The sequence below is a fragment of the Pristiophorus japonicus genome, chromosome 1 (assembly GCF_044704955.1).
Source record: "Pristiophorus japonicus isolate sPriJap1 chromosome 1, sPriJap1.hap1, whole genome shotgun sequence".
NCBI classification, from domain to species: Eukaryota; Metazoa; Chordata; class Chondrichthyes; family Pristiophoridae; genus Pristiophorus; species Pristiophorus japonicus.
In genome coordinates this window covers 279,895,474-279,910,890 of record NC_091977.1, presented here as the reverse complement: position 1 = coordinate 279,910,890, position 15,417 = coordinate 279,895,474, and the positions used below count along the sequence as shown (strand labels likewise).

Sequence of the window (15,417 nt, the reverse complement as noted above, 5' to 3'; positions counted from 1 at the left end):
GGAGGAGGAGGAGGAGGAGGAGGAGGAGGAGGAGGAGGAGGAGGAGGAGGAGGAGGAGGAGGAGGAGGAGGAGGAGGAGGAGGAGGAGGAGGAGGAGGAGGAGGAGGAGGAGGAGGAGGAGGAGGAGGAGGAGGAGGAGGAGGAGGAGGAGGAGGAGGAGGAGGAGGAGGAGGAGGAGGAGGAGGAGGAGGAGGAGGAGGAGGAGGAGGAGGAGGAGGAGGAGGAGGAGGAGGAGGAGGAGGAGGAGGAGGAGGAGGAGGAGGAGGAGGAGGAGGGGAGGAGGAGGAGGAGGAGGAGGAGGAGGAGGAGGAGGAGGAGGAGGAGGAGGAGGAGGAGGAGGAGGAGGAGGAGGAGGAGGAGGAGGAGGAGGAGGAGGAGGAGGAGGAGGAGGAGGAGGAGGAGGAGGAGGAGGAGGAGGAGGAGGAGGAGGAGAGGAGGAGGAGGAGGAGGAGGAGGAGGAGGAGGAGGAGGAGGAGGAGGAGGAGGAGGAGGAGGAGGAGGAGGAGGAGGAGGAGGAGGAGGAGGAGGAGGAGGAGGAGGAGGAGGAGGCGATCTTCTTCTTCTCGCGGGAGGGAGGGAAGGAGACAGTGAGAAGGCTGCAAGTGCTGATGGCAATGTGCTTTTATTAAAAAAATGTTCAAACATTAAACAGCTACAAAGAACTACAAAAATGGCCGAGTGCCAATGTTTTTTTCACACTGCGCAAACGTTCCAATGCGCACGCGCAGCGTTGCCGACAGGAAAAAACTAATTTAAATAGTACCCGCCCCCTCCCACTTACAAAATCGGCGCGAGTGTAGGCTCTGCCCCCCCCCCCCCCGGGCGCCGCGCCAGGCAGACAAGGAGCTGCAGAACGCTCCAGAATCGCGAGGTTTTTTTAGGCGCGAAAAACGGGCGCCCAGCTCGGAGGGTGCCTGTTTTTATCGTGTGGAAACTTGGGCCCATAGTGTGGGAGTCACGTGTTGGGTACTTCCCAGAAGCACATTGGTGAAACCAGTTGGAGTTTTGAGACGAAAAACTGCATCTTTTGTGGACTAGCCCACAATTTACTACATTTATTGCATTCAATCTTGCAACTTGCAATGGTGGAATTTGCACTCCCGACTTCTAGGTTGTTGGTTGTTAGTCCAGTTAGACAGCAAATTTTACATTAGATTTTTGTGTTTTACTATTTAATGTTTGGCATAATACATGGTGGCCAGATCCTGTTCCGAGCAACAATGTTTTGCTATCAGCAGTTTTAAAAACACGAGCAAGAAAAATGGGAAGCCATTTGCAACTGAAATCATTGAAAAAATCATGTGATGATTTGTCACTGGTGGGTTGTGGTTATCTTAATCAGCAAATTGCCAAAGAATGAGTCTCTGCACAGATCTGAACTTGTTAGTTTCCCAACCTTGCAATTACATAGGGCCTGGTGTGACCACATCTGGAGTACTGTATACAGTTTTGGTCACCTTGCCTAAGGAAGGATATACTTGCCATAGAGGGAGTGCAATGAAGGTTCACCAGACTGATTCCTGGGATGGGAGGGTTGTCCTATGTGGAGAGATTGAGCAGACTAGGCCTATACTCTAGAGTTTAGAAGAAAGAGAGGTGATCTCATTGAAACATACAAAATTCTTACTGGGCTTTAAAATACAAAATTCTTACTGTGAATCCCAATGTACAGCATTAAATTTAAACCAGATGTGCATTACAAGCCATCTCGGATGATCCCAATGGCCTCTACCACCTCCTGATCTTGGAGGGCGCTGTCTTGGCTGCATTGGTCTGGACAGGACAATGTAACAGTGCAGTTCGGAGGCTTCCCTGCAATATTTGTTACAGGTCTCCCTGGATAGAGAAGACCTGTCAAATATTAAAGGGATATTCTGATTTCAATTCCAGCTTCTAATATAAAATGGAGTTTACTCCTTGCTGTAAATCATCAGCCAGATGTTGCTCTCTTTCCCCTTCCAGCCAGGAAATGTGCTCATTGGGGATATCTACGAACCTTTGAATCGTAGAAATTTACAGCACGGAAGGAGGCCATTTCGGCCCATCTTGTCCCTGCCTAATCCCACTTTCCAGTTCTTAGTCCGTAGCCCTGTAGGTTACAGTACTTCAAGTGCACATCCAAGTACTTTTTAAATGCGAAGAGGGTTTCTCTACCAACCTTCTGGGTGAAAATAGTTCCCCTCTGCTTCCCTCTAAACCTCCTCCTGCTTGGACGAGAAGTCAGAATTAATTCAAATTGGGATTTTGATATTTCATTAAGTTATCGAAGGATGGTTACAAAGAATTGCCATAATATTTGCATATTTTGCCTTCTCTTGCATGGCCTTTGCGAGGTACTGGAAGAGTTGGAGAGTGACGTTGAGCAAACTGACCCCCTTTTCCCCTTTTTTAAACAGAGGTCAAAAATAAGTGTCTCTCCAATGAGCAGAGTTAGCAGAATCAATCTGATTAGCCATGCTTAATATGTGGACCACAGCAAATAACGCCATTGAGTTTACCCACACACCATTCCCCTAATGACTATACCAGTAATGCATTGTAAAAATTATTGATTTATTTTGATTACTTGTCTTTGTTTCTAACCTTGTGCTGTGTTCTCGAGTGACTTACTCGACTATGCAGCTAGACTAAATTGCACTGCTGGCAACAATCATGAAACAGTTCTTTGTAATTGGGTATTTCACACACATGAAAAGGGTCGGTGGGAATACCAGAACGCTCCTTCATGTACTATTTAGAGGGGAGACTCTGGTTAAAAGTTATATACTTCCTTGCTTGTCCATCATTTACCTTTTCCTGGTCTCTGCCAATTCTGCTCTCAAGCAAGGAAGATGTGTCAGAGTAAAGGGTCAGCTTGCTCTCTTTTTTTTGAAAGCAAAGCTTCAACTGTTTCCATATTATCAGTGTCAGTCTGTGGAAATGTGTGACCATGCCTTCTATCTTTAACTCCTGTACTGTAATGTTACATGCTGATCACCGTCTCAGCTGTGTGTTAACACCAGAATTACTTGAAGGAAATCATTTCTCGCATGACACAGCAGCTGTCAGGGTTATAAGGTTACAAAGAGCAATCAGTGCAGAAAGTCATGTGCTTACCACTGCACACGCTCTGTGTGGTGGAAGTTTACTGAATAGAAAGCCTGATTTTGATAAACTGAAACCAGACGATGAGCATGTAATAAAAGTTGGGATTCAATAAGATGCCTGTATATATTTTAGTAACAACATTTAAATTCATCATTTTTCTATCAAGCCCTTGTGTAAAAGTGGGATTATTTGTCCTTTGCACTGTGATTAGAGCTTGTGTGCAGTAAGATTGCAGCAACAGTGGTGTAAGTAATCAGTTTTTAATCAGAGGATCTCTGATTATTGGACCTGTTAGTATTTATGGCAGTTTCTCCATCATAGGTAGGTTGGTTATCTTAAGACTGCATTATGCAGCAAACTTTTTTCCCACGCAGTTCTCTTCGAACTTTTTTTAAATTTTGTAATAATGAGGAATCCTAGTTTAGACAAAAAGACACACAAAATCAACGGATGTAAGTTGTAATCTTTCTGAAGCATTTGAGTGTCTCAAAATGAGGGTTAAAAGCAAAATCCTGCAGCTGTTGGAAACAGTGGAGAGAGACCAAGGTAATGTCTTGGGTCGAGGACCTTGCGTCTGAACTGATGACAGGTCACCGAACTGAAACGTTAACTCTGTTTCTCACTCCACAGATGCTGCCTGACCTGCTGAGTACTTCCAGCATTTTCTGATTTTATTTCAAAATGAGGGGACTGATATGACCAGTGTTTTCAATTGTATTACTTGCAGTGACCTCCCTTCCCCCACCCCGCCATAAAAAGACTTGTAATGTTTGCAACTTTTATAGGAAAACTATATGGGAGAGGTTCCACTGATGACAAGGGACCAGTACTGGCATGGCTGAACTGTATTGAAGCTCTTCAAAAACTAAAGCAGGTAATAAAAGTTTATCTTCAGTGCTTGGTTTTTGATCTATGTGCTGTAATACATTATCTCTGTTGGAAGGCGAAGAACTGTTCAAAGATTTATGCTTACAACAGCCTTTCCTTGCCAATAGCCGAACCTACCCCTCCAGTAATTGGTGCAAAATGTAACTAAGCCGCAAGACCCAATTGGGTCTTTGACTTCACGCTTGCCTCATGGGTACACTTTGTATTATGAGCTCTCTCAAAGGAGCATTCTGAGTAGATGCTTCATTACAGAAAAGGTGTGACTTTTGTCCCTTTCACGAATGGTTTGGTGCTGTTAACACTGCATTTGTGAGTTTACTAGATCAAAATTTAGTATTTGAGCAAAGGCTTCAGTTGTTTAAATATTTTCTGGATTAAGATGGGGTGCCAGGAGGCAGTTAATTAAATCTTGGAGCATTGTTGGTCAGAGAAACTTTCTGAAGTGCAGAAATGATGTCTTCCAGTTCAAAGTTTTGAAATGTTCAATCTGAGTGCAAACAATGCAACTTTTTTTTTTTCCCCCCCTTTCCACACCCTCATCAATTTTCTTCCCCTCCTGAATCCTGCTGGGGTACAGTTTCACAGGACTTCTGAGTTTCAGGAGAAGGACTTGTTCCAGCTTTAGGGGATCACAGCTGAGTCTACTCCTGCCTCAGCCAGCATGCCTTCCAGTAGGGAGCCCCTTGAGCACAGTCACAAGCCGGTTTCCCCCCTCCCTGGCCCAGAGTGTTGAAACTAGCTGATAGCAGCTCTAAGGCTGACCTGATGAGAGCAGGTTGCACAATATAAGCTGTAGCTGAAGCCAGGAAACTTCCTAGTTTATTTGAGTAACAAAATGAGCACCAACCTTTTTGGAATCCATGGCTTACATTTAAACTGAATAGTGCTGAGGTGAAGGAAACTCCTGAAGAGGATTCAGTCTGAGGTGTGATTGGTACTACAGTATATCTGAATGCAAGATGAATCCAATGATAACTCTGGACAACCCCATCACCATGCAGCTTGCCATGAAGCCGTATGGACTATCACTCATTGATGAGTTAGCCACTGTCCCTATTTTTAAAAACATTTGTTGTGGGCTTTGCTGGCAAGGCTGGCATTTATTGCCCATCTCTAATTGCCTCTTGAGAAGGTGGTGTGTGCTGCATTCTTGAACTGCTGCAGTCCATGTGGTGAAAGTACACTCTCAGTGCTGTTAGGGAGGGAGTTCCAGGATTTTGACCCAGCGCAATGAATGAACAGCAATATATTTCCAGGTTAAGATGGTGTGTGACGTGGAGGTGCTTCCATGTGCCTGCTGCCCTTGACCTTTCTAGGTGGTAGAGGTCGTGGGTTTGGGAGGTGCTGTTGAAGAAACCTTGGTGAGTTGCTGCAGTGCACCTTGTAGATGGTACATACTGCTGCCACAGTACATCAGTGATGGAGGGAGTGAATGTTTAAGGTGGTGGATGGAGTGCCAATCAAGCGGGCTGCCTTGTCCTGGATGGCATTGAGTTTCTTGAGTGTTGTTGGAGCTGCACTCATCCAGGCAAGTGGAGAGTATTCCATCACACTCCTGACTTGTGCCTTGTAGATGATGGAAATGGGAAACATTCAATTTATATTTTGGCTTCATATTGACGACATATGATCCAAGTGGGGATGGCTTTCTTTAGCAGTGTAAGTCAGCTGTCTGAAAATTGTACAATTATTGTGCCTAGTATTAGTACACTGTGCATAGGGACCAAAGGTCTTGCTAGTTTTATTATTTATATACAGGTATGGGTTAATAAATCTTATCTATTAAATGCAATTATTGGTAAATGCAAAATATTGTGGTATTTAATTAAGCATGGTTCATATTTGGGTTTTATGAAAGATTTGTTTTGTTCAGTGTGTGAATGTGATCATTTTTGTCTTGTTTCTGTGCTGCTGACTACTGTTGACCACACCATCCTCCTCCCACACCTCACCACCGTCATCCTGCACTCGCCTGATTCCATTCTCGTCTATCTAATCATAGCCAGAGAATCGTCTGCAATGGCTTCTCTTCCCGAATCGTTGCCTCGTGTCCCCAAGGATCTATCCTTGGCCCCCTCCTATTTCTCATCTACACGCTGCCCCTTGGCGACATCATCCAAAAACACAGCATCAGTTTCTACGTGTGCGCTGATGACACCCACCTTTACCTCACCACCACTTCTCCTTTTGTGAGACTGCTTGTCCGATGAGCAGAAATTTTCTCCAGTTAAATATTAGGAAGACCGAAGACATTGATTTTTTTTGTCCCCGCCACAAACTCCGTTCCCTAGCCACCAACTCCATCCCTCTCCCCAACTTCTGTCTGAGGCTGAACCAGGCTGTTCGCAACCTTGGTGTCATATTTGGCCCTGAAATGAGCTTTCGACCACATATCTGAAGCATAACTAAGACAGCCTATTTCCTCTAATATCGCAAGTCTCCGCCCTTGCCTCAGCTAATCCTTTGCTACTTCTAGACTTGACTCTTCCTAACCCACTTCCGGCTGGCCACACACATTCTATCCTATGTAAACTAGAGGTGATCCACAACTCGGCTGCCCGTGTCCTAACGCCCACCAAGTCCCGCTCACCCATCATCCCTGTGCTTGCTGACTTACATTGGCTCCCGGTTAAGTGACGCCTCTCTTTAAAAATTCTCATCCTTGTTTTCAAATCCCTCCATGGCCTCGCCCCTCCCTATCGCTCTGTAATCTCCTCCAGACCCACAACCCTCGAGATATCCATGGTCCTCTCATTCTGCCCTCTTGAGCATAATCCCTGATTATAATTGCTCAACCATTGGTGGCTGTGCCTTTTGTTGCCTCGTCCCTAACTTCTGGAATTCCCTGCCTAAACCTCTCTACCTCTTTCCTCCTTAAAACCTACCTCTTTGATCAAACTTTTGGTCACCTGCCCTAATTTCTCCGTGTGTGACTGTCAAATGTTTTGTCTTATAATACTCCTGTGAAGTGCCTTGGGACATTTTACTAAGTTATAGGCACTATATAAATAGAGGTGGTTGTTGGTCCAGTAAATAACTAATCCTGTGATGAGGTTTTAGTGGTGGCTTGCATTTCCATTCGATAGATTTTAGGTGCCACATTGTGTAAATAAATTCTGATGCTGGAAAGCTGTGACTTGGATTCCTTGTGGCCTTTCTGTAGGAAGTTCCAGTTAATATCAAGTTCTGCTTTGAAGGAATGGAGGAGTCGGGTTCAGAAGGTCTTAATGACCTAATATATTCTCGCAAAGACACTTTCTTCAAGGGTGTGGATTTTGTCTGTATTTCCGATAATTACTGGCTTGGCAAGAAGAAACCCTGTATAACATATGGTCTCCGAGGCATCTGCTTCTTCTTTGTGCAGGTACGTTTTCACAATTTAAAAAAAAAAAAAAAATTACTTTACATATGGTCCTCGCAGTTTTATTTCATCCTTCAACTGTTTAAAGGTTTACTTATTAAATTCAGTGCTGCTTCAACTAGATCCCTGTTGCGTTTTTTGATTCTGGATCAGTGTGGTGATAGTTGAAGATCCCTGCTGGATGTAATCGCTTTAGTATGCCCTGTACTTACAGTGCTGCATTGGAGCCAGATGCCTAATCTTGTTGCATTAGATATTGCTGTACTAACCTGCTAGCAGTAAGGAATTAAAATGTGCGGTACAAGTATGAAGTGTTAACATGTCACGCATGGTTCCAATATCTAGGTTGAATGCTCTGATAAGGATCTACATTCGGGTGTCTTTGGTGGCACAGTACATGAAGCGATGACTGACCTGATTTACTTACTGGGTAAGAGCTCCTAGATTACTACAGGTGGGCTTGGAGTAATCCATCTAGTTTTGTGATTTGAAATTCAAGGGAGCATATATTCTAAATGTTGAATAAAGGATTTGCAACATGGGGAAAAATGGAGTGAGTTGTGAACTGTGGGCCAATAAACCTATTGCCCTGTAATACATTGGTCATTTAATATAGATTCTAAGATCAGATTTTTAAAGTCCTTTTTCAGTTTCCATGTAGAAATAGGATGTTGCCATCATTTCTTTAAGAGGGAGAGAGAAAATGCCCTTTAAGAAATTGATGTGGTCATGTGAACTGCTAGGCCTCATCCTGGATCATGTTTGTTTTTTCCCCTGCCATTGGCAGCAGATCTGTGCTGTCAGCAATAACAGGAATTGTTGTTTTATTATTTAATTTAAAAATAACTGCAGAGAAGAGTTTTCTCCAGTTTTCTTTTCATTAGAATCAAGTGTGCTTCACTGACAACATTTTGGGCACCATCTCACTGCTATCCACTGAGCAAATGAAACTAAAGTGTTGTTTAGTTATAAGTAACTAATTCCCTGCAATGCTGTTTCTCTGCAAAATTAACAAAACCTCCTGAGTTTAAGGCAGTGGATTTGTGGAACCCTCAGCAACTGAACCGCTCGGGTGGGACTGAAGATGTGGAACCTTTCGCACTGTGCACTTGGTCAGTGCTAGTCTGCTGGCACCGCCACCTCGGAGAGAATTCGGATCGAAGCATGGGCTTTAGTTTAGTGCTGTGTTTCACTCTCAAACCCATATCCCACATTTACTGTGTCTGAATCACCTTGGGGCTCTGATACCCCAGGAATTTTGCATATTGCAAGTTTTCATTCATGAATTGACTGTAATGCATTCAAGGAAAGATTTTGTGTGTATGTAATGTAGATTCTCCCTTGTGCTCAAAATGCTTGATGTAGAACAAACCAACTTTGTTATGGATTCCAAAGGCTCTTCAGACCCAGTTTTGGGTCATTTGCTCACTTGGCTTTGTTGTGCTGATCACACATTAGTTGATGCAGTGGTGTTGGGGCTTTGTCGGCATGTTGCCAGCAGTCTGATCAACATCCCCATTTTAAATAGGCAAGTTGGTGGACAGCAAGGGAAAGATCCTCATTCCTGGTGTTGAAGAATCCGTGGCACCGCTCACAGAGGAGGAGAAGATGTTGTACGATAAAATAGAGTTTGATATTGAAGAATACTGTAAAGATGTGGGTGCCTGTCAGCTGCTGCACAGCACTAAGGTATGTTTGTCATTAAACTTTCAATTCTGTGGATAGTTGTTTTAATGTAGGTACAAGAATTCTTTTTCTGACAATCTTCTGAATTACATCTTTGTTCTCAGAGTACACTTGATGTGAACTTGTAGAGTGGACTCTAAAGGGAACAAACTCCAATGATTAAGCAGCTTCATTTGCCTATAATTGTATTGATGAATACTATTTGTATTGGCCCGGATTTTGTGGTCAGCGGCAAATAAGCAGTGTACGCTGATCATTACGCTTACACTTGCCCACATAATCTCCGTGAGCTTTTGCGGTTATTAGTTATTTCAGTGAGGCGACCTCTACCGGGTTTTCTGGGACCTATGGGAAGAGGGGAAGCGACAGTCTCTCCTCAACCAATCGGATTGAAGAATCCTAACTGAAGCACGCAATTTAAACCAGGAAGTGTAAGCTTGAATCATTAATTCAATGTAAAATCATGTACAGAAAGTGAAATAAAGAGAGGGAAAGAAAGATGGAATTAAGAGATGAAAGAGTTTTTAAAGAAAATGGATATACACTTTTTTAAATCTCCAACAATAATTAACATCTGGAGGAATGAGACTCCACACTTGGGGGGGAAAAAGTAAATTTTCAGGACCAGAGAGTTTGTTTGGCAGGTAATTAGGACTTTTAAAACCATTAAAAATTCACTTCCATTTGAATGGACAAACCTTAACTCTTGGGTGTTTAGGGGGTAAATACCACAACTTTCCAGCCTTTGTGTTTGAATGCCGAGTCTCTCGGTGAGGTACTGGTGTAGCGAAACTTGTGGAGGAGTTTAACTGTGCATGTGTGGTTCCTAGAAGTTGCTACCTTTAAAGGTGAGCACAGAAACTCACTACTTAGTGCAAAATCCAGGCCAATAATTGTTGACTGTTTTGCACCAGAGACTTATTTATTTAGCAATTAATAGCGTGACCGTGCTTGAGGTGACATCAGATAAGGTGATCTCCCTCCCAACACCCTCTTTCCCCCCCCCCCCCCCCCCCCCTTGGAGCAATAGAAGATTCTTAACTGCAGGGACTTTTGAGAAAGTTGCCTTTTGACATTCACTGCATTTAACCAGCAATTGATGTTACATAACGTGTAATTAAATCAAATTGTTTTCATAGAGGTTAGTGTGAGCTCATTCTAGAAACACATTGGACAGTATTGAAAATAGTTTGAGGCTGAAGATTCCACTTTGTGACTGCCATCTTTCAGTCTAAACTAAGCTGTGGAATTCCCTGCCTAAACCTCTCCGCCTCTCTCCTCCTTAAGACGCTCCTTAAAACCTACCTCTTTGACCAAACTTTTGGTCACCTGCGCTAATTTGTGCTTATGCAGCTCGTCAATTTAAAAAAAAAAAAAAAAATCTCATAATACTCCTGTGAAATGCGTTGGGATGTTTCACTACGTTAAAGGCACGATACAAGGTGTTGTAAACCTGCAAAAAATAATTTTTAAAAATGATTACTGGGGTTTGCTGCAAGCATTTGAGTAGCTTTTTTGAATCCTTTGGTATGAAATGAGATATTGCAACTTGGCCCCAAATCAAATGTGATGAAATCCAGAACCAACATGTCTTAATCTCAAACATGCCTGACTTATTAGCATCAATGTTTGATTAAGTCTGTTGATCATCCTGTATGCATTGGTGTTCACTTCAGTTAAACTGTAGCACCTCTTTTGTTTTTCTTTACAGGAACAAATTCTGATGCACCGATGGAGATACCCATCCTTGTCTTTACATGGAATCGAGGGGGCTTTTGCTGGCTCAGGCGCCAAAACCGTCATTCCTAGAAAAGTTATCGGGAAGTTTTCTATTCGATTGGTGCCTGATATGGATCCAGAGGTGGTTCAGAAACAGGTATTGAGCTTTTTACTGCGAAGACAGCAAATATTTGTTTTGCCATCATACAACCTCCTCGTACACACTTGCGCACCCCCTTGCATCCGATACACCTTGCACAACCTCCTCCGACCCCTTTCACGCACTTCTTGCATCCCATACAAAGAAAGAAAGACTTGCATTTATATTGCGCCTTTCACGATCACCAGACATCCCAAAGCACTTTGCAGCCAATGAAGTACTTTTGAAATGTAGTCACTGTTGTAATGAGGGAAACGCAGCAGCCAATTTGCGCACAGCAAGATCTCACAAACAGCAAGGTGATAATGAGCAGATAATCTGTTGTTATGCTGATTGAGGGACAAATATTGGCCAGGACACTGGGGAATACTCCTCTGCTCTTCTTTGAAATAGTCCCATGGGATTTTTTACGTCCACCTGAGGGCAGACACCACCGTACAACCCCCTCAGACAGTGTACACTCTCGCAATTTCCTTAGATCCCGTACATCTTGTGCAACATCCTTGGACCCCTTATTCCCTTGTACACTCTCTACTGAGGCCTGGTACACCCTCTCAGAAGCTCTAGTATGTACTTTTAGCTCCTAAGCTGCTGGGATAAGTTTGGTCTCCTTTTTATTAAGTTGCACGGTGATGAATGCAAGAGTGTACTTTTAGCATTTCTATCAGTTTGATCACCATGCTAGGACCATGGTTATCATAGCACTTCTGGGACCTGGGGTGGCCTGCAGTGTGTTGGCAATGTGTCCGTGAACCGCGGGCGCCTAGGTTCAAAACCAGCCACTACAGATAAGATCAAAGTCCCCTCTGACATAAGAACATAAGAACATGGAACAGGATTAGGCCGTCTAGCCCCTCGAGCCTGCTCCGCCATTGAACAAGATCATGGCTGATCTGGCCGTGGACTCTGCACCACTTACCCGCCTGCTCCCCGTAACCCTTAATTCCCTTATTGGTTAAAAATCTATCTCTGTGATTTGAATACATTCAATGAGCTAGCTCAACTGCTTCCTTGGGCAGAGTATTCCACAGATTCACAACCCTCTGGAAGAAGAAATTCCTTCTCAACACTGTTTTAAATTGGCTCCCCTGTATTTTGAGGCTGTGCCCCCTAGTTCTAGTCTCCCTGACCAGTGGAAACAACCTCTCTGCCTCTATCTTGTCTATTCTTTTCATTATTTTAAATGTTTCTATAAGATCACCCCTCATCCTCTGAACTCCGAGTAAAGACCCAGTCTACTCAATCTATCATCATAAGGTAACCCCTCATCTCCGGAATCGGCCGAGTGAATCGTCTCTGTACCCCTTCCAAAGCTAGTATAGCCTTCCTTAAGTAAGGTGACCAAAACACACAGTATTCCAGGTGCGGCCTCACCAATGCCCTGTACAGTTGCAGCAGGACCTCCCTGCTTTTGTACTCCATCCCTCTCGCAATGAAGGCCAACATTCCATTCGCCTTCCTGATTACCTGCTGCACCTGCAAACTAACTTTTTGGGATTCATGCACAAGGACCCCCAGGTCCCTCTGCACTGCAGCATGTTGTAATTTCTCCCCATTCAAATAATATTCCCTTTTACTGTTTTTTTTTTTCCAAGGTGGATGACCTCACATTTTTCGACATTGTATTCCATCTGCCAAACCTTGGCCCATTCGCTTAACCTATCTAAATCTTTTTGCAGCCTCTCTGTCCTCTACACAACCTGCTTTCCCACTAATCTTTCTGTCATCTGCAAATTTTGTTACACTACACGCTGCTGACATAAAGCAAGGTTGGACAGCCTGGTGGAATGTTGCACAACAAATTGGCCATCTCACTCAGGGAAAGGGAGGCTGAGGTTTCAGTTGTGAACATAAGGCGTTTTACTCTGGATCTAGCTCTACTCTACTTGACACTGACTGACACATTGCCCAGCACTGACTGCCCTCGCCGTGATGAGTATAAATGGTCAGAAGAAAATATGACCGAGTTCTTCATTACAGTTGGAGCTTGAGCTTGGTGCTTCAAAGGCAATTTGGTGCAGAGGCTCTGACAATAGTGAAGGATTCTATGCCTGAATGAACTTGGATATTTAAGAGTTTAGAGTTGATTTACTATATTTAAAGACCAGCATTTGTAACAGATTATAGAATCATAGAAATTTACAGCACAGAAGGAGGCCTTACTGGTGAGTGATCAGGAACTGATTCACAGAATGATCAGGGATTAAAGAGTTAAAGTATGAGGACAGGTTGCATACAGTCCTTTGGTGGGGAATCCAAAACAAAGGGGCATAATCTTATAATTAGAGCCAGGCCATTTAGGAATGCAATCAAGAAGCCCATTTTTTCTCACACACCCACTAGTGGAAATCTGGGCATTCTCCCCAAAAGGCTCTGGATGCTGAGTCAATTGAAATTTTCAGGACTTGAGATCAATAGATTTTTATTAGGCAACGGTATCCAGGGATATGGAGCAGAGGCGGGTAAATGGAGTTGTTACAGATCAGCCAAGATCCAATTGAATGGAGCGACCAGGGCAGCGGGCACAAGGGAACACCATCTCCAAGTCACACACCACCCTGTCTTGGGCATATATCGCCGTTCTTTCTTCGTCGCTGAGTCAAAATCCTGGAACTCCCTTCTTAACAGCACTGGGAGTACCTTCACACAGACTGTGGCTCACCACCACCTTCTCGGACAATAAGGAATCGACAATGAATGCTGGCCTAGCTAGCAACTCCCACATCCCGAGGATGAATTTTTAAAACCTGCTCGATTGGCTGAATGACTCTTCCTGTTAAGAGTGGGTTGAATAGCAATGCTCCATTGAAGAGATTTCAGTTGATATTGTCAGCTGTGGATGGCATTCTTGCCTCCTGAGTCAGGCAGTTGTGGGTTCAAATCCTACTCCAGAGACCTGAGCGCACACAATCTAGACTGACACTCCAGAGCACTACACTTTCGGATGAGACATTAAACCGACGTCTGCTCTCTCGTGGATGTAAAAGATCCCATGGCACTTTTTTTTTTTTTTTTTTTTTTTTTGGAAGAGGAGCAGGGGCGTTATCCCCAGTGACCTGGCCAATATTTATATCTCAATCAACATAACAAAAACAAATTATCTGGTCACTATCGCATTTCTGTTTGTAGGAGCTTGTGGTGCGCATGTTGGCTGCGCATTTCCTACATTACAACAGTGATTACACTCAAAATACTTAATTGGCTGTAAAGCACTTTGAGAGGTCCGGTGGTCGTGAAAGGTGCTATATAAATGCAAGTCTTTTATTGTAAAGTGCAAGAGTGAAGGTCCAGCACCTTGTTAGTAATTTGCAACCCAAGGGTGGATTGCTGTTGGTAATTTAATCATCTTCTGATTGTGAGATAAAACCTGTAGAAGCCAATGTTCTGCTGTGACGCGGACAGTTGTTTTATGTTTGGGATCAGGAATGTTTTGTCTTCTCTCCGTACTGATGGGTAGTATCAGCATAGAGCAGACGCACCTTCATTCACCTCCCTCGCGTGGAGCCGGCCGAACTCAAACTCCAGTTTCAGGTCGTTTGCTTGTAACCCTCTGCAGCTCCAGTATCTTTTGAAAAGAATGAACTTGTATTAATATAGTGCCTTTCACATCCTTGGGACGTCCCAAAGTACATTATAACCAATGAATTACTTTTTGAAGTGCAGTCACTGTTCATTTGTCAGCAAATGAGCAAACCAGTTTATGCACTGGTAGGTCACAAACAGCACTGAGGTTAATGATCATTATTGTCTGAAGGATTAATGATTTATAGTGTTTTTTTGTGGAGGGAGTAGTGTTGGCCATATGTTAAATCTCCTGCTGAGTGATAAAATGGAAACTGATTTCTAACCATCACCTCTGCCCCTATTTTATTTTTTTGTTTTTTTTCTCTTTCCCTCAGCAGCTGTTGATAATTCTGCCATCTCCATTTACACCCAATCTAGACTCACATTTTGTTTCTTAACTTGTCCCATTACCATCTCATTCTGCCTTGCACCATCATCCCTTTTGTCTCTTAATCTACCCTGCCTTCCACCCTATCACAGGCCTTCACTTTTGTTCTTTCCTTCCCCCTGCCCCCCAACCCCTTCACTACCCTTAGACTTGCTTAAAACCTGTTACATCTCCAACTTTTCCCAGTTCTGATGAAAGGTCACAGACCTGAAACGTTAACTCTGTTTCACTTGCCACAGATGCTGCCTGACCTGCTCTGAGTATTTCCAGCATTTTCTGTTTTTATTCCTGATTGATGCCGATTTTGTTTTGGACTGTAAACCACCAGAGGGATTGGATCATTTCTGTGCAGCACGGTATGAGATCGCAGTTTTCACACCCTTGCCTACCTTTTTCTTCTTTTTTTTTGTTGTTTAGGTTGTGGATTACATCAAAAAGGTGTTTGCTGAGCATGGAAGTCCCAACAAACTGAACGTGTACATGGATCACGGTGCAAAGGCGTGGCTGTCTGACTTTAACCATCCCCACTACAGAGCTGGCAGGAATGCAATGAAAACAGGTTGG

The 15,417-nt window shown here is 43.6% G+C and overlaps 1 protein-coding gene across 1 annotated transcript in view; it reads left to right on the top strand.

The window, feature by feature from the left end:
- Positions 1–15,417, top strand: part of cndp2 (carnosine dipeptidase 2) — a 103,651-nt gene that overhangs the window by 63,360 nt on the left and 24,874 nt on the right. Inside the window, exons 5-10 of the mRNA XM_070888464.1 lie at positions 3,873–3,961; positions 7,139–7,339; positions 7,682–7,766; positions 8,865–9,025; positions 10,734–10,898; positions 15,271–15,412. Coding sequence (XP_070744565.1) covers positions 3,873–3,961; positions 7,139–7,339; positions 7,682–7,766; positions 8,865–9,025; positions 10,734–10,898; positions 15,271–15,412 — 843 coding nt within the window. The remainder of the gene's footprint in view (positions 1–3,872; positions 3,962–7,138; positions 7,340–7,681; positions 7,767–8,864; positions 9,026–10,733; positions 10,899–15,270; positions 15,413–15,417) is intronic.